The 21982-nt window shown below is 40.1% G+C and overlaps 1 protein-coding gene across 2 annotated transcripts; it reads right to left on the bottom strand.

Moving 5' to 3' along the window:
- Positions 1-8588: 8588 nt before the first annotated feature.
- Positions 8589-20460, bottom strand: DET1 (DET1 partner of COP1 E3 ubiquitin ligase). Of its 2 annotated transcripts, none has more exons than XM_069098554.1 (5): positions 20288-20455; positions 17313-18413; positions 13750-13940; positions 11061-11252; positions 8589-9308 (listed from the first exon to the last, which is right to left on the bottom strand). In XM_069098554.1, the coding sequence occupies exons 2-5, from the start codon at positions 18396-18398 to the stop codon at positions 9119-9121; spliced, it is 1659 nt and encodes a 552-aa protein (XP_068954655.1). In that variant the 5' UTR covers positions 18399-18413; positions 20288-20455; the 3' UTR covers positions 8589-9118. The 2 variants fall into 2 exon arrangements, with proteins under 2 accessions (XP_068954655.1, XP_068954656.1); XM_069098555.1 differs by having other exon boundaries at positions 9057-9308; positions 11051-11252; positions 20288-20460.
- Between the last annotated feature and the right edge of the window lie 1522 nt (positions 20461-21982).

The following is a 21982-nucleotide window of genomic DNA, read 5'->3' on the forward strand; positions in this document are numbered from 1 at the left end:
AATCAAAAATAATGAAGAAGGGATAACACTTTAGATTTTCAAACTCCAAAGAGAAGTAGTGAAAAAGGACAGGGTAGTAATTTTAAGGATGATAGAACTTAGAGCTAAAATAGACAATTACTCATTACAACAAACAAGATAGGTCCTTTTAGATTCTAAAATGCAGATTTTGGATCTTTAGAACCACTAACCACATAATCCTGTGGCTGCAGCCTAGGGATGGCTTCTGAATCAAACCCACAGACACAAAGAAAACTAGGGGGTAAGAACTCCAAGTATTATAAATGATCTTTAATGTCTAGATGTGGACATTTCTGGGAAAATAACATGGTGCCTCCACAGATGTGCAGAAAATCCAATGTTTCACATACTAGTATCTTCTGTAAGCAAAAAACAATGTTAGCAAAGAGGCACTAAGGTTAATTTAGGCAATTACAACAAGGGAAGCCCATTTCAGAATTTCAGGTGACTGGAACAAATTTCAGATATCCCTTTCCTTGGTTGTTCCTTTATTCCTAATGGCTTTGGAAAACATCCTTGGGAAGAAGAAGGTGGTTATTACAAGTCAATAGAAGTGGTATGGCATATCTGAATCAGAAAACCTGGGTTTAAATTCTGACTATTCATCACTTTGGGCAACCTTGGACACATTACTTGTTTGGACCCCAGTTTCCTGGTAGATTAGATGACCTCTAAGATCCTTCCAACTCCAAATGCTATGATCTAGTTCAACACCTTTATTTCACAAAGGAAGAAACTGAAGTACAGGGAAATGATCGATTTGCCCCAAAGGGTTCATTATTAAAAAAAAAGATTGCCCAGATGAATACATTTTGCCAATATTTAAGCACTGGGGTATTTGGGGGGAGCCAAGCAGGGGAGACCTGTGTCCTTCATTCCATTCAGATGTTCTCTCTCTACTCCTAAAACAAGGAGTTTAGAGGGAGTACCTTTCAATCCCTTCCTCCTCTCAGACTCTTTTTTTCTATTGGTTTTAAGTTTAGATGACCTGAAATAAATACCCCAACTGGCAGGCCCAGAAAGTGTCTTCAGGCTGAGACAAGCCAACAGCAGCTAAAACAGCTGGAGCTCTGAAAGGTGCAGAATCTTTTTGTTTCCCTATTTTCACCCCATCGATAGGAAGCAGTTGGGAGTGAAACCCAAACAGAGCATGGCCATCTCCTCTAGTACCTCTCCAGAAAAGAAAATCTATTCTTTCTCACCCAAGGATAAATTTGTTAAGGAAAAAACACCTTAGTTTAACCCCTCAAACACTTGTCTGCACCAACTACAATCAGGCATTGAGGAGAGGTGATCAGATAGCCCAGAAAACCCAGTTGTTCTCTCTTCAGGTGTATAAAAGGCCTGCTCAGCTATAGTCACTAGAATATAAAATCAAATCTCCTTACATCTCATAGGCTCACAAGGAAACTAAAGGGCAGTTTTGGATGTTGGGCTGCTGGTGCTACAAGCTGAAAGGAACCTTAGAGGTCATCCCACCCTCCCATTTTGCTGAGAAGGAGACTGAGGTTCAAAAAGGATAGGTCCCTTGTCCAATGTAAGTATCAATAAGAAGTAAGCAACAACTAGGATTCGAGCCTCAATCGATTCATACCCACCCTCATAATTTCCAAGGCCATTAAGAATTGAGAAACAGCCAAGTAAGTGGTTGCTTTAACTTTACTCCAATATACTTGAAATTGGCTTTCCTTGTTCTAAATGCCAAACCTAGGTATGACACCAGGGCCTTCTTGCTAGCTCAGGCTCATAGATGATATTGGAACACAAGGTATTAAGGTTCTTGTCTATCCATGGAGTGACTGGGCTAATTTCCCAGAGAAGCCTATATCCCCAAATATTACAGATTGATTATTATCATTACTTTCAAAATATTATTTTGAAATTATTAGATTTTTGAATTATTATTTTTTAAAATCCATACGTGGTTTCCACTAATTATCCTTGTGTTCACATTAATGGGCTTGATTCAGAAGCCATCACTGGGCATAAGGGCAAGGTTACAGACTCTTAAATCAGTCACTTAGTAGCTTTGAAGATCAAGAATCTTTAGACTGTAAAATAGGTGATCTTAACCCTTTTTGGGTCTTGGATCCCTTTGGAAACAATGTGAAACAAACCTATAGACTCCTTATCAGAATAATCCTTTTAAATGCATGAAATAAAACACCTAAGATTACAAAGGATACCACCTATGTTGAAATAGTTATTGATTTAAAAAAATGTTTATAGATTCCAGGTTAAGAACACCCTACTAAAAAGGCTACCTGAAACTTATTGCTCTGACTTGTATTTGTGTAGTTAAATAGTAACATTCTTCCTATCTTTTAGTCTAAGACCTTCAGGGTGACCTGAACAAAACCCAACTTGCTGTTGATTTAAGTATCAAGAGATTTTTGTAAGACTTCAAGTACTGAACAGGTTCTGAGCATTAGGGCTGCTGATGGAGTCTTTCAACTCTTTCTTTCTCTCTCTCTCTTTCTCTCTCCCCCCTCTCTCCCTTTCTCTTTTCCTCAACCTGAAAATGAAGCCTGAGTGATAGCTGCCTTCCATGTCACTTTTACAAACAGGCTGGGAAGCCTTCTCATGGAAAGATGGGGTCTTTCAAGGGAGCAAATGCAGCATGTTGCTAAGGAGCAGCAAGCAACAGCTGGTTGAAAAATGAATCTGTGTCCTTGGAAGAGCTTGTTCCCAGTCAATAATTAAATGTTACTGCAGCATCCCTTCCATCAAGGAGATACAGAAATATGCTATAATGAGGCAGGTGGGAGGGAGAAGGAAACCTGGTTCAAAGTAAAAGTGGTAAACAAAAGCCCTCCATACCTACTCCAGGCTCCCTAAACAAGCAAAAAAGCCTGTGGAAGAGGAATACAATTCCACTTGTTTAAGGGACTTGGGAGTAACTCTATATAGGCTCCCTGGGACACTGGATGGTGGGGGAAGAGGGGGAACTACAGGCAGCCTGAGACAACCAGCCCCTGAAATGAGTTTACAAAATTACCACGGTTTATTTTAGCAGGTAACTAGACCTAGAGGAAGCTGGTGCCTTGACAAGAATAAGACCAGATTCTGTTGGCCTTTCACTTTCTAATCTCAAATGCAGCATATCACCTCAGCATTCCATTTCCTGTCTTCTGTTGTATGATTCCCAAAATGCATTGCATGCCCCATAGTAAAAAAAAAAATTGATTGAGCTGAGAATACTTCCATTGTGAAGTTGTCTTACCTTTTTTTCTTGTTCTTTTAATAACCACATTAAAAAAAATAAAAATAGCCCACTCTTCCTTCTTCAAATAAGGGTTCAAAAGTTCAAAGCTGAGAGAAAAATTTCTCCTTTTGAAAACCTTATGAACCCAAACAAGAACAGAATGAGTTTGACACCAGGGAACTTCTAGTCCTAAGAAACAGAAGGGAGATGACACCCTAGAACAACCTTCACACATGCAGCTTTTGGAGCCCAGAACATGATAGTACCCAGACGAGCTAGCATTTACCACAAACAAGAAATATCTGCAGTGGGCTTTGAATTCTATCTGCAGGAGAGGAAAAAGCCTTTAGCTTCAAAGAGTTAATGAAATATTATATGGATGAGCTGTGAGCTTCCAAAAAAGCAGTCAAGTACTGAGATGTTTTTTTTTTAATTTTCTAAACCCACACTTCAAAGATTGGATACCTCACAACTTTTTCACAACAGTGAGAAAGGGTTGGGTTCAGATGGGTGAATAGAGGGAGGATGGAAATTTTTCCTTCTCATTTTGAAAGAGAAGATAGCTGTCAGGGAAAAAAAAATTCTCTATTATAAGGGGACAAAAGTAAAAAGAGTAAGCTGGAATGTTATGCCAAAATATTATGCCAGAAAGGGCATTCACTTAATATAGGGAGATAAACTCATAGGTTTTCAGAGCTGAGAGAGATATAGAGATCACTTAGTCTGACCGTCTAATTTATAGATGAGGAAATTGAAGCTCAGAGGTTGAGTGACTTGGGAGGTAGAGTTAAGTTGTAGGGAGGTAGACAGAGAGAGGTCCCTGAGTTGCAGCAGTTCAGTTTTATCTAGCTCTAAGTAGAAACTGTGTTTTTTAGGCAGACTATTAGAAACCTATATTGAAGTGTCTGGTGATTCAAGAACACCTCAACAATTCAGACTCTAGCATGGTACAGTGGAAAGTACTAGATTTAGAATGCAAAGATCTGGGTTTGAACTCCAGCTTTGCTGCTTATTAGCCATGTGTGGCAAGTCATGTGATCCCTCCTGAGCCTCAGTTTCTTTACCTATTAAATTAGGGAGTCAGACTGGATGGCCTCTAAAGTTATTTCTAGGTCTAAATCTATGATCCTATGAATTCAGAAAACCAAAGCCTTGTTTATATGTGATAACCTCTTGGTATTTTTCCTAAACTGATATGGCCTTAGCAAAAATATGGGTTAGAATTCTTTTAGAGATATTGTCAAGGACAGGTGTCTGAACAGGAGAGAGAACCCCTCTCAAAGGAAGGTTTGTTTCTGTGGTTGTATCAGACTTAGCAAAACTTTCTTAAATTGTAGGGTAAAATTGAGTATTCATAAAAGCAAGCTTCTATGAAACCTAAAGGGAAGTGCTTTTTAAACAGGCACTCACATGTAGTTACAAGTGACCTATCCAAGCCTTCCGTGTCTTGGGCCATTCTAAGCTTTTAGGCCTTAATCAGTTATCCCATACATAAGTGATTGTACTAAATGCATCCCATGACCGATGGAACTTTTATTTTAATAACATATTATGATTAATATTGTCAGGAGAAATCTTGTTATGTGTATGTGGGTCTGGGTTGCTTTTAACTTGCAGATGTATAGAGTTGCTTTTTGATCCAAGGTGATTGCTTTAATATGTAAAATTCAAACAGCACATTTAAAAATTATAGGACTTAGGATTGGATAGGATTTAGGGTTGGAAGGGACTTTAGAGATAACCTAGTTCAGTCTTCTTCTTTTACAGATCAAAAATCTGAGGCCTTGGGAAGGGAAAATGCCTCTGCCACAGTTCTTGTAGTGTCCTTAACTCTATCCGGAAATATCACCTTATCCAGAGGTTTGTGGCAATCATGTGATGGCCTCTTTGTCAATTTCCCTCCTTTCTCAAAGAGTTTACTTAATGCTTGGCTTACACTCTTCCCCTCCCTTTTAATCCTTGCTCTTATACTTGACTCACCATGTTGTTTAACTTTCTCCTGAAACCTCCTTAGTTCCTCCTCGGTAAAAGCCTGCCCACCCTCTGCCACCTAGGTGAGGGAAATTATGCTGGTAGTGTAAGGGGATAGTAGTAATAGGATAAACTTGAGGTTTCCTCACTATCAGTGACAGTTCCCAATTCTTCTCCTCAGTCCCACTCCCATTCCTCTGCCTTTATAGCCCTGATCTCAGTGGATTTAACACATTTTCCAATGAAATTTCTGGGCTGGTTCTAGCTCGTGACCTATTGGTCCCACCCCATCAACATTTTTTCCTTTTACTCATGCTGTTAATAAGTCCATCAGCTATGCCTCTGCTTTTAGGGCACCATTCTTAAAAATCAAAAAGAGCTCTTGTGCTGAATGTAAAAGGAGAGTTTGCCTTCATTTTCCTTATGCTATCTAGCTTTTCTAAAGCCATTTATAACCAGAAAATACTCCCTCTTGGGATATCTTTATCCTCTGTCAACCTTCTTTAGCACCCACCAGACTTATTCAATTGAATCAGTGGGGGACCCCTCTTGGTCCTGTTGAGAAGACCTGTCCACAGCAGTCCTAGGGTACCATGATGTATTGGGCTATCCCCAACTTCAGCCATAAGAACCAAGTTCATTCTGATCCAATCCTGTTGACTACAATGCCAACTATTGCAAGCCAGACCTGGCTCAGGCTGGTCTAGAATTTCAGGTTTGGAATTGGGACAAAATGAGATCGTTTGACAGTTAACAAAAAAGGTTTACTTAGCCACAGCACAGAAAGGATATTCAGCAAGGGTATGACACTGGTTCAGGCAGACACAGTAACCCTCATTGCCACACAAAGATGACCACCCATCTGGTCAGGAGGGTGTGTTGATCTGAATAGCAGTGGTGCATCTCTTAAATCTAGAAGACACCTGACTCCCCATAGGTTACACAACCAAAGTCCTAGAAAATCTTCTACTTCAGCCCCTTGACTTCCTGACATGTTACAATCTGCTTTTCAACTCTACCACTCTCTTGAAAGTATTCTGTTACAATCTATTCATTGCTAAATCCAGCAGCTTTGTCTAAGACCTCATTCTTTCAGACCTCTCCACTGGTAGACACAGTTGACCATACCCTCAATCTTTGATACTCTCTTACTTTACTCTTCTGGTATGTTCCTGCTAGAGACCATACCCTGAAGGACTTAACCCTTTCATTTCTGGCATTCCCACTCTGGAGCCTCATTGCCCTGATTGATGGGTGCTTCACCTGGCCCATATTAGGCCAAACTAGCTCAAGTCATGCTTCACCTTACTCCCTGACCATTTCTTCACCACGTATCTGCCTTACTGCCACATGTATTATCCTTTGTGCTGCCCTTCCTTGCAATCCACTGGCACTCCAGAAAATTCTAGAACTTTCTACTTTTTGAACCCAAACCAAATCACTACTGCTACTAGAAAAGGTGTGTCAGTCTATTCCATTATTGCTCCACATATCAATCTTGTAACTTTCCAAATCAAAACATCCATCTTGGCCCCCATTGCCCTATGGGGGGTGGGCAGGGGCAGGATTATTATTATAAACTATTCTAAGCTCCTTGAGGGCAGGAGCTACCTTTGCCTTTGTATTCTCAGTGTTTATATATAGTATACTTAATATAAGCGACTTCATTTGCTCTGATGACACTGCTTTCTCAGATTCTCCTAAGGTCTGACCCTCTCTCCCTTTGGGCTATCATAATCCATATCCCTTCCCTTAAGCACTGAGGTATAAGCTAAAGGCTATTTTGTCTTGAGCCCTCTTTTCTTCTTGTCTTACTGACCTCATAAATTCCTATAGGTTTAAATAAGCTATAAGTAGAAGACTGTAAAATCTGCATCAGCAGACTCTCTCTCCTGACCGGCAAGGCAGTCCATTCCAAACCAATCAATCGTTCATTAAGTTTCTACTATGGGTCAAGCACTGTGCCAGGTGCTGGGGCTACAAATACAAAGAATGAAATGATTCATATTTACAGGGACCTTACACTCAAATACAATGTCCTATGTTACCAGTTGCCTGCTAAATCTGCATCTTAAATACAATATATCCACAATCAGACATATAATCCTTAAGCCCATCCCTTTTCCTAATTCCCTATTTTGTTCAAGGGTACCATTATGCTTTCAGTCATCCAGGCTCACAACTTCAGTCATGTTACTCTATTCACTCTTACACCTCATTATTCAGCTGTTTGAAGTTGTCATTTCAACCTCCATCTCTCATTTGTGCCCCTCTCTCCACTCGCATGGATAATGCTCTAGTTCAGGTATTACCTTCTGCCTTGATTAATGAACTAGTAGTTTCTAACTAGTCTTCCTGCCTAGTCTCTCTATCCTCCAATTCCTCTTCTGCACACAGCAGCCAAACTGATATGTTCAAGTTGTAAGGGCTCCCTATTGCCTCTAGGATAAAACAAACTCCTCTGTTAAGCATTTACAACTCATAACCTGGTATGATACTTGTCACTTCCTAGTCCCTCATCTTTCACCTCCATATCATCACGTCTCCTCTTCCCAGAACGTACTCCCTCCTCACTTTGGCCCTTCACCATCTAGTTTTCTTCAAGGCTCAGCTCAGGGTCTTCCTCCTCTATGAGGTGTTTCCTGACTGCCCCAGTTTTTAGGTCATGCTCCTTCCCAAGATGATTATCTACTTGTAATTATCTGTGGGAATGTTGTGTCCGTCTTACAGAAGTTACTTGAAGGAAAAGACTGTTTTGCTTTTGCTTTGTGTCTTCAATACCTAGAAGAGTACCCTGCACAAGGCAAGAGCTAAGTGTTTGTTGAACTAAATTGCACAGTGTTATTTCTGAGCTAATATGAACATTGTTATTTTGTTAATGAGGAATTCTTGAAGGTGGCAAGCACCCACCACTGACCTTGGCAGGGTTTGCTGACAATGCTTGCTTGTGGCCAAGGTGCTATGAATTAGGCTCTTACTACCACAAACAACTAACAATGAGAGGCAGCATGGTATAATGAAAAAAAGAGTTCTGGACCTGGATTCAGGAGGAACCTGGGTTCAAATCTTGCCTTATTATTTACTAGATGACATACTTATTTTGTCTGAGCCTTATTTTCCTCATCTGTAAATGGGGGATATTCCATCATCTGTAAAATGGGGATAATAAAACCAGAAGTGCCTGACTCACGTGGTTTTTATGAAGATCAAAAGATAATGTATGTAAAGTGTTTTGCAAAGCTTAAAAGACTCTACCTTGGTTATTTTTCAAGAAGTGACTATATTATCCATTCACTCTGACTACCTTTTAAAAATCAAGAATCTGAAAAGCCCAACAACGAATTTGAAATAATCAGAACAAAAGATAGTCTTCAAACTGCAAATATAAATAAGTAAGAAAATATGTCTTTTATTTTTACTTAAAAAGACAGCCTTGGTTTTTGGCTAAATGAAAAGGAATGAGCAGGGTCTTAATCAGTTATTAGGTCTGGCCACAATGGCAACCAATTGCTCTGCTTCAGGCTACATACCATTGTCAAGAAAAGAGGAAAGGGGGAAAAAAGTGGAAAACTCTCATCTACACCTCAATAAAATATATACACACAGAACTTCCCCCACTCAAAATAATTAAAGGACTTAATGCTTGGTGATCTTTTGTGGAAAAAGTGGGAGACATTTAAATTATCTGATAGCTAGATTTTTTTTTAAAGTAAGTTATCCTGGGTCCAACTCCTCTCTTCTGGCTCATGTTTGAGTGACTATAGACCAACCAAGGTTCACCAACACAGACCTTGGTTCCAAAGGAATGATGCTGGCACCTGAAAGACTCTGCTTTCTAATCTGCAGAGATGGGAAGGGGGTATAAGTCTTAGAAGGCAAGACAACTTGGCTTTGGTGGATCCCCAGTCTTTGGGCAACATCCTATGTGCAGCTGTGTCGCATGTGGAAGTTGACAACGTATTCAGCATTAGTCCTTTGCACTGAAATGGCAAAGGGCTCAAAAGGGTGGAAGGTAAAGGCGACCAGGCGTCGGACTGTGTGATTGATGGGGCGGCCCAGCAGGCCTGCCTGGATCTCAAACTTGAGCAGACCAGAATCCCGGGCATAGAACCTAAATGGAGGAGAAGAAGGAAAAAGAATAATATTTATATTCTTTACCATTTTAGGTCCCTTCTGCAGTGGGAAGGTTAACAAATGACCAATATGCTTCACTGCTCTCCCTACTATATCTGTGCCAAGGGCAATGAGTTGTCACTGGGTAGAGTGCCATGCTTGGAGTCAAGATGACCTGAGTTCAAATTTGGCCTCAAATATGATCTAGTTGTGTGAACAACTAATTTAACAATTGCAAGTAATTTAACCTCTACCTCAGTTTCTTGATGTGTAAAATAGGGACAATAATAATGCCTATCTCCCAAGGTTGTTATGAGGATTAAATGAGATAATATTTATAAGGCACTTAGCACAGTGAAAGCATTATATAAATGTTGGCTATTTCACATTTCCAAAACAAAGAGTTCTAAAGTCACTTAACTCCAATTGCCCTACTTTACCCCTTCCAAAAAGAAAAAAAAAGTCACTCATCTTAAAACAGCTGGGCCCATTACAAAAGGTAAATTGTTACTTTGAAAATGTTTAATCGGGTACATTCTATCCCATAAAAAAGGTAAAATGTTAGGGGGTGGCTAGGTGGCGCAGTGAATGGAGCACAGGCCCTGGAGTCAGGAGGACCCGAGTTCAGGTCCGGCTTCAGACACTTAACACAAAAACTAGTTGTGTGACCTTGGGCAAGTCGCTTAACCCCAATGGCCTATCAAAAAAGGAAAAAAAAAGGTAAAATGTTATAGGCTTGTTTTCCTTTAATAAAATACAATGAAACCAAAGACTTTATTATCCCAGCATGTCCCAACAACACACCTGGAGAGAACAAGGACCTCTAGCGTCCTCAATGATAAGGACACAAGAATCTCACTCATTTCAAGAAGCAGTGGGAGGCAGTAATAAGTTTTCATAAATCAGCATGGTCTAGCAGATAAAGTACTGAATTGAACAGGAAATCTGGATTCTAGTCCTAGCTCTAACCCCAAACAAACTGTATGACCATGAGCATGTGGCTAAATCTCTCTGGATCTTATTTTATCTGCCAAATCTAAGTGCTGAATGAGTTCATCTCTTAGCTCCCTTTCAGTTCTAAAATTTTATGATTCAAGTATGGAAGTGCCTTAAACAGAACAGTATCAGTATTGAAGTGTACTTAAGTACGCTATAATCCCTAGCCTAAAATTTCCCCCAAATAGGAAAGTAAAACTTTCTTTTATTTCTTTATTATTAGAAGAAGTAAAACTTCTTCTAATCTTACCTATTCAACAAATTGCCCAAATTCCCAAACTTCCTCTGGATAGGCAAACTACCAGGTCACAAGGGCTGATCTGATGATTTGGAAGTATATATAAAACTACATGTCTTGACTTTACAAATTATAATTAGGTAATGGATTATGGAAATAATTATCGAATACCCTTTTCTGGATATCTTTAAAAAGAGAAGACATACCTATATGTCTTAAATAATTTACCCGGTAACAAGAGACAGGAATAGAATACTTGTGAAATCCCTCTGGCTCTATGTTAGACCAAAAGTAATAGCCAAATTATAGAAATGATTGATAAAAGTGATCATGTATTCTTTTATAAACTTTTTATGCTAAGGAGCACAGGAAGCTCTGGGAGATATGAAAAATAGAAAAGACTGAGAAATAATGCAAACCAAAGAGACTTCTGGCACAAGAGAACTGAATGGGGGAGTCAGCTTACTCACTTCCTTAATGTTTTGTGGTGGTGAGGTGTAGTGTACCTCTTTGTACCTGATCGGGTGATCTCCACAAGTCTTGGGCCGCTCCATGACTGATACCCACTTATCATCATAGCTAAAGAGAGAGAGATCGAGGTAGGGACTGCCACTGTATGACTGGGCGCTGATGGGGAGCTGACCAAGCAACCGCCGTACTGCCTCTGTGTGCCCTCCATATTTTGCATTTACAATAGTGTCTTTAAACCTGAAAATCAATCAATATAGCAGAAAGGCAATATAGTAGACATTGTTAGAGAGCACACAATACAAGTTCAGAGTTTAAATCTACAAACTTATGGGTATATAGATAAAATATTATTGCAAATAATACAACTGTTTGCTTCCAGTATTATAGGAACCTATATCTCTAGCATGGGAATTTTATTTCTAAAAATATATTTCACTTCAAATTACAGACTTAGAAATGGAGAGATGTGAAATGACACTAATGAAATCAACACAGGTTCCACAGAAGGACAAATCTGGGTCAACACATGGACTGGCACCCCAAAGCTGATCCTGACAAGTTATGCGAGCATGGGCAAGTCATCTACCTCTCTCAACTCCAGTTCCCTCAGCTGTAAAATGGAAATGCCTGTCATGAGTTAGTATCTCACAAAGCTGTTGGGCCAGTCAAATGAGAAAAAGGTTATGCAAAGCATTCTGCAAACCATAAAATGCTATGTAAATTTTAACTACTGTTAAGTAAGGCAATTGTTTGTGGCTATCTCTGAAGCTCAACAACAAAAGACAACTTAAGAAATTCACTCCTAAATCAATAGCTTACAAACCCGTTAAAGAAACAATTCTTGATTATAGAAAAATAGAAAGCCTCTCATGGGCTCTTCCAACAGGGCACATTGTAACATGATGTTGCTAATTTATTTATTTTTAAAAGGCAAAATGTCAGCAATTTATAAAGTTCAATATTTAAGTTGCTACTTAAGGGTCTGCATTTCTACAGTTACCAGTATCTGGGACAGCAGACAGATAGCACTTGGAACAATACAGTACCTTCCATATGGAAGACATTTAATAAATACCATATTGGTCCAAAATTAGGCTGCCCTTCTAAGATGAGGGTTCTTGGAAAGAGGGGGAAATATTTTTATACACACATACATGGTTGTGTATGTGCACATGTGTATGTGTGCATACACATGTAAATACATATATAAACACATACATATATACACACTCACAAATCATTACACAAAACTTCCATCTTAGAAACAGGCACGCATGTATTTACTATGAAAGTATCTTAACATTTCTTTGAATTCAAATAAAGATGTTTTTATTCATTTTTCTCACTCTTCTATTTTGTTACCTTCTTACATAATTCCCCAGTCTTAGTGTAAAATATAAAAACCTTTCAATTAAATACAACATTCCCAGTATTACTAGAAGAGAATATAAATGCAATTATAGCTCACACTAAGGTTTTGTCTGAGGTAGGTTTGGGAAATAGTGCACCTTATATTCTGATAAATATGGTATTGTTGAAAGAATAAATAGCTCTGATACTTGTCTTCTTTTTTCTAAGAATAATGGAGTGGCAGTTTCACAAAGGTTCAAAAAATATTTAACTGTTATCAGTCTGTGGTTGGTATCTATGATTCAAAACATATTGTTGGTCTGAAAATCAAGAGAAAACCTCATTATCACGTTTCCCTAGATTCATCAACTTGGTTTTAATTTCTGATTCTTGCTTATAGTTGTTATAAAAAAATTTGTGATTGGAGAAGAATACAAATGCCAAACACATTCTTTTATTTCTGATTGGCATAGTCTTTAGAATGCAAACTAACTTTGAACTGCACATATTATCCTATTATCTTCTATGAAACTTTGGACAACAGACCACATTCCCAGGATTACTACAGTGTAGTAGCCAATCCAGGTTTTGCACTCAGTTCTTTATTCAATTAAGACCCAATACAACTCCTAACATCTCTCTCATGCCCTGTAAAAGGACTTCAAGAAAAATATTAGATATGCTTGCTGATAGCTTTCTGCACATCCTCAAACCAAGAAACTTTGATGTAACAGAAAAAGTGGGCCATCTGAACACTATTCACACTCTGTGCTCAAAATTTTCAGGAGACTACTGCCACTTGGCCCTTACCTTCCATAGGTACTTTTACTTCCCTATAAGAACCTTCTATTCCATCTAAAGTAGGCTATTCATCATTCCTTAAACATGTATCTTATCTCTCCAGCTTTGCTCATACTGTTTTCCCAATGTAGAATACCTTCCCTCAACACTTGCCTAAGTTCTACCTTCCCTTCAAGGCCATGATGTCTTCTTAAACTGTTTTGGTCCTCAGTAATAATTCCCTCTTCTAGTTTCCTATAGCACTTTTAATTTGACATTTATTGTACTGTATTATTAATCTTTTATATACAGGAGGTGCTACATAAATGTTTGTTAGACTGAACATGCTTTATTTCCAGACTAGACACTCTAGAGTCAATCATATTTCCCTTCCTTTCCTACCAAAATGGATGAAGAACCAGGGTCTAGTTAAGAAAAGTGCCTTGTCCAGCACTAGTACCCAAGTACCCTGACCCTTGGGTCTAACACTCTCTCCAGTACACCACAAAGCCTCACCCGTAGGTACCCAGTAATAGTTGTTGGCCTAGAGCCAAAATTAGGTCAGGTAAGGTCTACTTGGTGGAAGCCTATGTTGGTAGCTCACCGGCGCTGGATCTGCCTTGCAAAGTTGTTGCTAGAAGCTGAACAGGGAAACTGGACAGCCTCACTGTGCAGGGTAGCATTTCGGAAGAGGTCACAGAAATTCTCAAAGAGCTCCAGCAATTCATCCGAGGTATTCTCAAACACTGCTATCACCTCTGTTGTCACCATATTGTACACAACAAAGAAGGAAGGCTGGAAAGGAAGAACAAATGTAAGTGTTAGCCAGCTGAGTAAAACCCATGGCTAGAGTGAACCTTCACATTGGGCTAAAAATTCAAGCTACTCAAGAGAAATAAGAAAATGTTCCTACTGCATGGGTCAATGGGGAAACAGGTCCCACGGTTCTAGGTGCCTCAGGGAGCCTCCATGGGTTTTATCAGTCAAATGCCTCCACGATGCCACATTCCCCAGTGTAATTGTGTTGCTGAAATTAAGTTGGCCAGTTTAAAAAAAAAAAAAAGGATTTTCAATCTTTCATTTCAAACTGTGTGCTTTAATTTCCCTCTCCAACTGTTTCTTCTTTCTTTGCTCCCCAACCCACCCTGAGATGAAAAAAAAAATACGTTCTTAAAGTGCCAGATTTAATTTTATTTCCTGCTGGGGAAGTGATTTGCAGCCCAATGTTGGCTGCTGACAGATTATTTTCTCCTGTGTATGTACAGTTGAAAGTTCATTTTTTGGCATCTATTTTTCCTCTTAACATTTCCAACATGCAGAGAGGCAACTTAAGTGCACTGTGTTTTGAAGCTCCCTCAGAAAGTTGTGTCCCAGCAGCATCCTGCTGCTGGACAAATGAAAATCCAAAGAGGTATTTACTGTTTCTTTCCTGACAGATGCTCTTTTGGCCAAAAGCATCTGTATTTTCCATGTGGGATTTAGAGCAATTAGGATGGGGGAGGGGGGCTTCCAAGCAGTGATGGGAGGGGAAGAAGGAGCTGAAACTCAAATGCCACAAGTGGAAGTACCCAGAGTTACATGGGAGTTCAGACTTTTTCAGAGTATGCACCTAGATGCCCAATTCTCTCAAACTGCTCTTTAGTTTTGCTCTGATCAGCCTGACAATGAGAGTCTCAGGATTTTTCCAGGGTCAATAGAATGCCAATCTAAAATCATCTGTTGGTTTCATATAGGAACATTAAGTTATCAGACATTAAGTATTTTTTACTTGGGTTGGATCTGAATCTCCATTACCCATTTCTGATATAAATAGTTCATGCTACAATGTGGCATTTAGTATAGGCAACATATTTGATCTGCCTATAATATAAAGAAACTGTGTGGCAAACAATTTCCTAAATACTATCCCAATGCTTCATATTTAAATGTACTTTTTACTCATTCATCTTCATAATACCTATAGGAAGTGATGGATTTTACGGGCACAGAAAGTTTCAGTTGAGGCCACAAATTACGTTAAGAAAAAAATTGTACCCTAGCATCCTAATTTCTCAAGCCATAATTACTCTGTTATCAGTCCAGAGGAAAAAAAAATGGGTTGCTTTACCGAAGGATCAAAGGATAATCTCAATTGTGATGAAAATGATCTGGCAATTTATGCACCAAAATGAACATTATCATCCAACCCTAAATAATGGACTTTCCTGCTTCAGGTCTTGTCTTACATGTATCACTTCCACAAATATGGATCAGCTCTCTGATTTTGTTGTTTTATAAAGATTATTATAGGAAAAAGGAGAGTTCAGCTATGCATGTCACACGATTATTACATGAATATGTAACAGGTTCCTCTTTAGCTAAGGTTTTCAGAAAAGTAAAGAGACAGAGGGAGAGGCAAAGGACTGTGTAGTAATGTATTCTAAAAGATAGGTGTTCACTAATGATGATTCAATGGGCTCACCATCAGATAACTATGGAGAAGAAAACAGGATTCTGCGTTGATTATGAGTTTCCACTAACAACTGAATCTTGTTATAGAATAAATAATCCATGTCTCAGAGAAAGGAGGTTGAAATTTTTTTCCCATAAGCTAGCTAATAAACTTTTCTGAGTCCTACAAAGGGCTCTAGTAGTGAAACACAGCCAACAAGAGAACCTAGAGCTAGGAATTTTTAAGCTAGAGTCTACAAACTTTAAAAACATTATGATAGCTCTATTTTGATATAATTGGTTTCCTTTATAATACTGTATATTTTATTTTATGCACTTAAAAACATTACTCTGAGAAGGGGTTCACAGCCTTTACCTGCCTCCCAGAAGGATTCAAGACATGAAAAAGTTAAGAACGTATACTCCAGATCATTGGTTTGAATGTATATGTTTTTACTTCCTATGGACAAATGGGTCAGAACTATTTATGAAACGATATGGCACTAGGAAGGCAAATAACACAGACATCACCCAAGCTGATTTCTCCATCTGTCAAAAAACTCAAAAAGGAAAAATGCCAAGAAAAAAGGAAGTCTACTTTACTTCAAGATCAAATTTCAAATCAATTATTTCCTAGGTCCATGGCTGCTCTTAAAACTGATCCTACTGATCCTTGAAAGCTCTCTTCTTCCTATAAGCACTTTTAAAATAGTTAATAAACCAATTCTTACCAAAACTAAATAGGCAGAAGCTGTACAGACATTTTAATATGAGAAAAGGTTAGCTATGTAGTGGCCCTTTCACAGACATATAGTCCAGATTATTTGTAATCTAAATAAAGGAGATTGTGCATCTGGAAGTTCTTCATAACTTCTGTTTTGTTTTGATTTTTTCAGTGTTCAGTAGTCCCTCTTTTAGCATGAGGAGAAAGTTTTAAAAAGAGGTGAAACTCAAATTAACCAAATTATGTTTACTAATTGCTTTATAGAAAAGTCTAGTGAGGGAGCTGACATTTTAATTACTGAATTGTGAAAATGAGATTTCCAATTATTGGAACATTTCATTTTACCTTGATAGTCTGTTCCCATTAGCAGAGGTAAATCACTCAAGGTGAACAAATTATCCATGGGTAGCAGAAACTTAACAGCTAATAAATTTTTGGCCTTTCTCTAGAGAACCCTGAAAATGCAATCACCCCAGAGGCATCAAAATGAAATTAGACACATATATCCACCAAAATCTCAAAAAGATAGTTTCAGGACCTATCTGCATTATAGATATCTCTAGAATCTTTGGAAGAAAAAGGAATTTCTAGAGATCTAGTCCACTGAAGGAAACAAACAGAACTAGGGAAATATAAACTTGATTTTGCCTTTTGTAAAACCAAACGTAAACAAAATTTAAGACTGAAAACCAAGCACAACTCCAGGCCCTTTGAACTAGCGATGCAAAAACAGGGCAATGAATGAAGCAAATGTAGATATAAAGGAAGGAATACATTCAGGAGTCAGAAGACCTGGATTCAAATCCCACCTCTAATGCTCATCACCTATGTGACTTTGTGCAAATTATTTAACTTTCCTGGGCTTTAATTTCTTCATTTGTAAAGTGAGAGGGGCTGGACTAGATCATCTCGAGTTCCTTCCAGGGCTAAAGCTAGGATCCTATGATCCTGCAGCAGAAATGTATGGTACCTCACTCTTAAGTCTCTCGATAAGGCTGAACATCATCCAATACCTGTGATGGGTCTGTGACCCGTAGTGTCACTACATCTTCACTAGTGTACTTGATAAAGAGGTGATTTTCATCTAGAAGCTGCATCTTCCACATGCGCAACTGTCGTAGCTGGTCAAAATACTGGAAGAAGCGCCTCTTGGCCATAGCACTACCATCCTGCTCTGCCCGGCGCCACAAATATACCAATAGCCGGTGCTTCAGAGAATTAATGAAGGGCTCCTTGTAGGGGTTGGCCATGCCTGTCTGGCTGTCTCGCTGTACCTCTGGGTAGACAGCTGACAGGGTGAGCAGGTCATCCTCATAGCAAAATCGACCAATGGTACGCACATCAATAAAGGTGCCCTCAGGAGTAACCTGGAAGACATGAATGGTCTGCTGCTGTACTGAAAGAATGGCTAGTATGTTCTTATATAAGTATAGCCCTTGATTGTGGGACAAGATCACTTTATCACATTTGAACGTGCGGGTGTCACACAACCTGCCAGTGTGAAGATCAATGATATGAAGGGAATAGTCCTCCAAAGGGGAGCGGGGATTTGGTGTCACTGACTCACTGTTGCGATATACTTCATAAAAAGGAGGGTGAGGCTCTTCAGGGAGGTAGGCAGCTGAACCCACAATGACACAACGGCAGTCATCTGTGAAGAGGCTACACTCACGATTTAGGTGTTCACCGTTAGCAGCTACATTGGTGATATGCAACAAGACGAAGAAGCGTTCAAAGAGTCGGCCTCGGATATTGACTGACCTCTGGTCATTGCCATTGGCCAAAATTTCACCCTCATAACCCTGCAGTAGGTCCTCTGCTGCTTGGCAGCCCTGGTACTCATAAATCTCCAGTGATGTCTGGTCTGAAGAAAAGGCAATAAAGTAGCGCCCATCAGGTGAAAATTTTCGCAGGAAGCAAGGTGGCTTTTCCACATTAACCACAGTAAAGTTGGGGAAGACGTTCTGGTGGAATACTCGAACCTGGTGCCAGTGGGTACCAGCCTTGCCTGAACTGATACGCCGACGCTCCAAGCGGTGGATAACATTTTGGTTCTGGATTCTTCGAGGTTTGATTGTTGGAACATCATGATCCATCATCACAGCATCTTATTTCTGGATGATTAAGAGCAGAGGGTCACACATTAAAAGAAAAAACAAGTAACAAACAAAAAACCCAAATTCCCTTTTCACAGGCACATCACCTCAAGGTTCACCTAAAATCTTCTACCTTTAGGTCACAAGGAAACAGAGTAAACTTCAAGTCTGTCTTCATGAGAACAATGGAAAGAGCTTAACACAGCAGAAATACCTCAAGTATGCTTAGCTATAATGTGTTTACATCAAAAATATCTGAATCATTTGAGTAAGTGAACTCAGAGTAAACATTCACAGTAAAGAATTACTTCCCTAAAACATGTGAAGTCATTTTAAAATACTGCTATCACTTTAACATTATTGGTAACTCCACTGCAGAGAATGGACTCTTTTTTAAAATGATTTATGAAGCATTCATTCAAATTTAACTTTATTTGAAGAAACATTTAGTAAGCACAGCACCTGGAATACAATAAATGTTTAATAAATGCTAGTGATTAAACACTTACTAGTTATGAAGAGCTATAGGAGGAATTATTACATGCAAAGCACTATTTTAGTTAAGGACAATGACAAGAGTTTGGTTTCTTCCCAACTCTACCTCTAGAGAGTATGCTGCTCTTCTACTTTTAAGAGAATCACTAAAAATTAAGCTAAGATGAAGGTTCAGAAACCTAGTTTCATAAGCACCTTATTTGTTTTCATAGACTGCACCTCTTCTATTTTTCTACAATGTTCTACTCTGGCCCTACCCCAATGTTCAACCCTTCAGAAAGGATATTGGACTGGTGGGAAGAGTCCCCGGGCTTCTGATTAAAACTCTCCCACCCATGCTGGTTTTCTAAATTACCAAGTCTCTCCGGAACTCAATTTCACTGGATCACAGGATTCAGAGATAGTTTAAGGAAAAAACAAATCCCTCACATCATCTAGAATAGAGGGTTCTCAGTCTTTTTCAATCTTGACATTCTTTGGCTTTCAGTAAACCTTTCAGTTTCAACAAGACAGGAAATATTCTAGAGTTTACTATGCAAGAGCATACAAGAAATAGACTCGTTTTTTCATAAAGAACACTTTATTCAGCGTGTAAAATTTTTAGTATTATAAAATAACTAACACTACTATTTTTGCAATATTTCAATTAAAAAAAGCCGCAGTTATTTACCAATTATTCCTTCAAACCCCTCAACAAGCTCCTCATACACCCAGGGGGTATCCACCCCAGACTGGGGAACTCTGATCTAGCCAAAGCCCTTTCCTTTTACAGATGGAAAAACATGAGGTTTAAAAAAGAACCCCAAAACTGCGGTCCCGAGGGAATGAGAAACTTTGCATGGATATGAATCTGGGTCTGCTGCCTCTAAATCCGCTTCTCTTCCTAAGACATCTCACTGCCTCTTAAAGCTAGCAGAAGAGGTTGGCCTTTTCCAGGTCTAACCATGGAAGAATTTGATTCTAAGGGGGGAAAGAACTCTCTAGGGCGGCGGGCACTTTCTCCCCATTTCCCCCAAGAAAAGAGCAGGAAAGGAGAGAACCGCAGGAGCAGTTATGGAAAGCGGGGAGTGGGTGGGGCCCGGGACTACCGTGGTGCGGGGCAGAAAGCGCTGCAAGGCTGGGGGTGGGCCCCAGGCCCCGCCACTTACACCCTGGACGACCTTAGAGGCCCCTTCCAGCTTAAGCCCTGAGCCTCCGACAAGGAGGGGGCGGCCAGCGCGCGGGGAGCACGACTTTCTAGGCCAGGTGGGCCGGGGCTCTGTTAAACCTCGGGGCACGAGGGCCCAGGGTGGGGGGGGACGGGGAGGAGCGCGGCCCAGGATCCGGGCGGCCGGTGACCGGGAGGAAGGCCCGAGAACCAGAGAGGCGACCAAGCGGGAGAAGGGGAGCGTCCTCACCCGTCCGTCCCGCGCCCCCAGTCGCGCCGGGCTCATGAGGCCGGGGCGAGGGGATCCCCGGGCTGCGTTGGCCGCGCTCCGACGGCCGCCACAGCCGCCGCCGCCACCGCCATGTTGCCACTGACGCCGGCACCCGGCGACAACGGCCGGGATCGCCCCGTCTCCCCCCACCCCCCCTCCCTCAGCCAGCCGACGGAAGTGAGGGCCACAGAGGTGGAAGCGTTCGGGGAGCGCGAGGCGTCCAAGGTTGAGCGCGCCACCGCCTGCCCGGAAAGGGCGAGCGCGCCCCCTGGCGACCGGAGGTGAAGTGAGGCCACCCGAACTCTAAGAGACCACGCACGCCTAGTGAAATTGAGTCAATAGCTAGCAGCCGTTTAGCTGCTCCTGGGTGCAGAGATGACTGGACAGAGCTAAAAACGCCTTATCATTTTCCAAATGAGGAAATTGAGGTCCAGAGAAGTGAGGTCACACTTCTAATAAAGCCAGGATTCCAGCCCTAATCCTCTGCTCCCACAGTACATTCCGCTCCTTCTGTATATTCATTGTTGATTCTTCAGAGACTGTTGAATTCCATGCCTTGTTACAATATAGCAACACCTAGAGCATGCTAATATTTAAAAGATGAGTGAATCCCGGGGAGGGAGAGAGAATTCAGAACTGAAAATAAAATAAAATAATGCATAATAAGCAAAATTAATTGTATATACTAAAATAAAAATTAATTTTTAAATATGATTAATTTTAAAAGTAAAGAATAGCCCTTGGCTTTCAGGAAAAGCTTGGGATTATTAAAATAGCTTTGCAATTTCCTGAAGGAAATCAGCCCATAGTCCTCCTGTTCAGCTCTGCCCAACTCGTCAGTCAGCACTGTCTGTCTCATTTATTTATGGACGGGCCTTATGTATTATAGGTATTCTCTGGGTATTGCTATATATCTGTTAGACTTGAAACATAGTAGTAACATATTTTTTTTTAACATTATTCTTCTCGGAAGAGTTAAAAATGACAATCACACAGAGGGAGATGGAGAAGAATACAGTGGCTGTGAGCAAGCTCTAACATATGACCAATGATGAATTTGGCAGAAGACTAAGAGGAAAGATGCCATGAAAATCAGATGGGCTGGTTATATGTCATGTGGGATTATGGCTAGATATCTGGAATAGTCCACTATAACCTTCCCAGTGTTAAAAAGAAAGAAAGGCCTCCAGCATCATAGGTGCATCTTCCATGGTGAATTTATTATAGGACATGAACAAATCATACAAAATGTTTAAGCATGAATGGGTAGCAATCTGAATAGCGAAAGGAAACTTCCAATCAATGAGATCAGAGATCCATTTGATCAAGAGTTTCCTCTTGGCCAGATTGATCTTTTTAAGATACTATTTGCGGCCTCAGACACTTAATACACAGACCAAAAAACTAGCTGTGTAACCTTGGGCAAGTCACTTAACTCCAATTGCCCTACCTTCCCCCCTCCAAAAAGAAAAAAAAAAGATACTATTTGAAGGTACCCATCATTTAATGGCAACCCACTGCCTTCTAGGATAAAGTTCAAACTGCTGAACACTTCCTAGTCTCCAGGCTCCTCAGTCTTATAGTCTATTGATCTCATAGATGAAAGAACCTTCAGATTTAGCCTAGATGGTCTATTCGCTGTCTCTTAAACACTCACCATGGAACAAATTCCAA

This window comes from Petaurus breviceps, unplaced genomic scaffold (assembly GCF_028583685.1).
Source record: "Petaurus breviceps papuanus isolate PSGF00001 unplaced genomic scaffold, PetGlider_PUasm1.0 37, whole genome shotgun sequence".
NCBI classification, from domain to species: Eukaryota; Metazoa; Chordata; class Mammalia; order Diprotodontia; family Petauridae; genus Petaurus; species Petaurus breviceps.

Bases quoted from the DNA above. Each gene is read 5' to 3' on its own strand.
- DET1 (XM_069098554.1), bottom strand. From the start codon at position 18,398: ATGATGGATCATGATGTTCCAACAATCAAACCTCGAAGAATCCAGAAC. The intron at 11,253-13,749 runs GTGAGCTACCAA...ATTGATTTTCAG, and splicing joins GCAAGGCAGATCCAGCGCCG to GTTTAAAGACACTATTGTAA. The intron at 9,309-11,060 runs GTACAAAGAGGT...TCCTCCATTTAG, and splicing joins TGTGGAGATCACCCGATCAG to GTTCTATGCCCGGGATTCTG.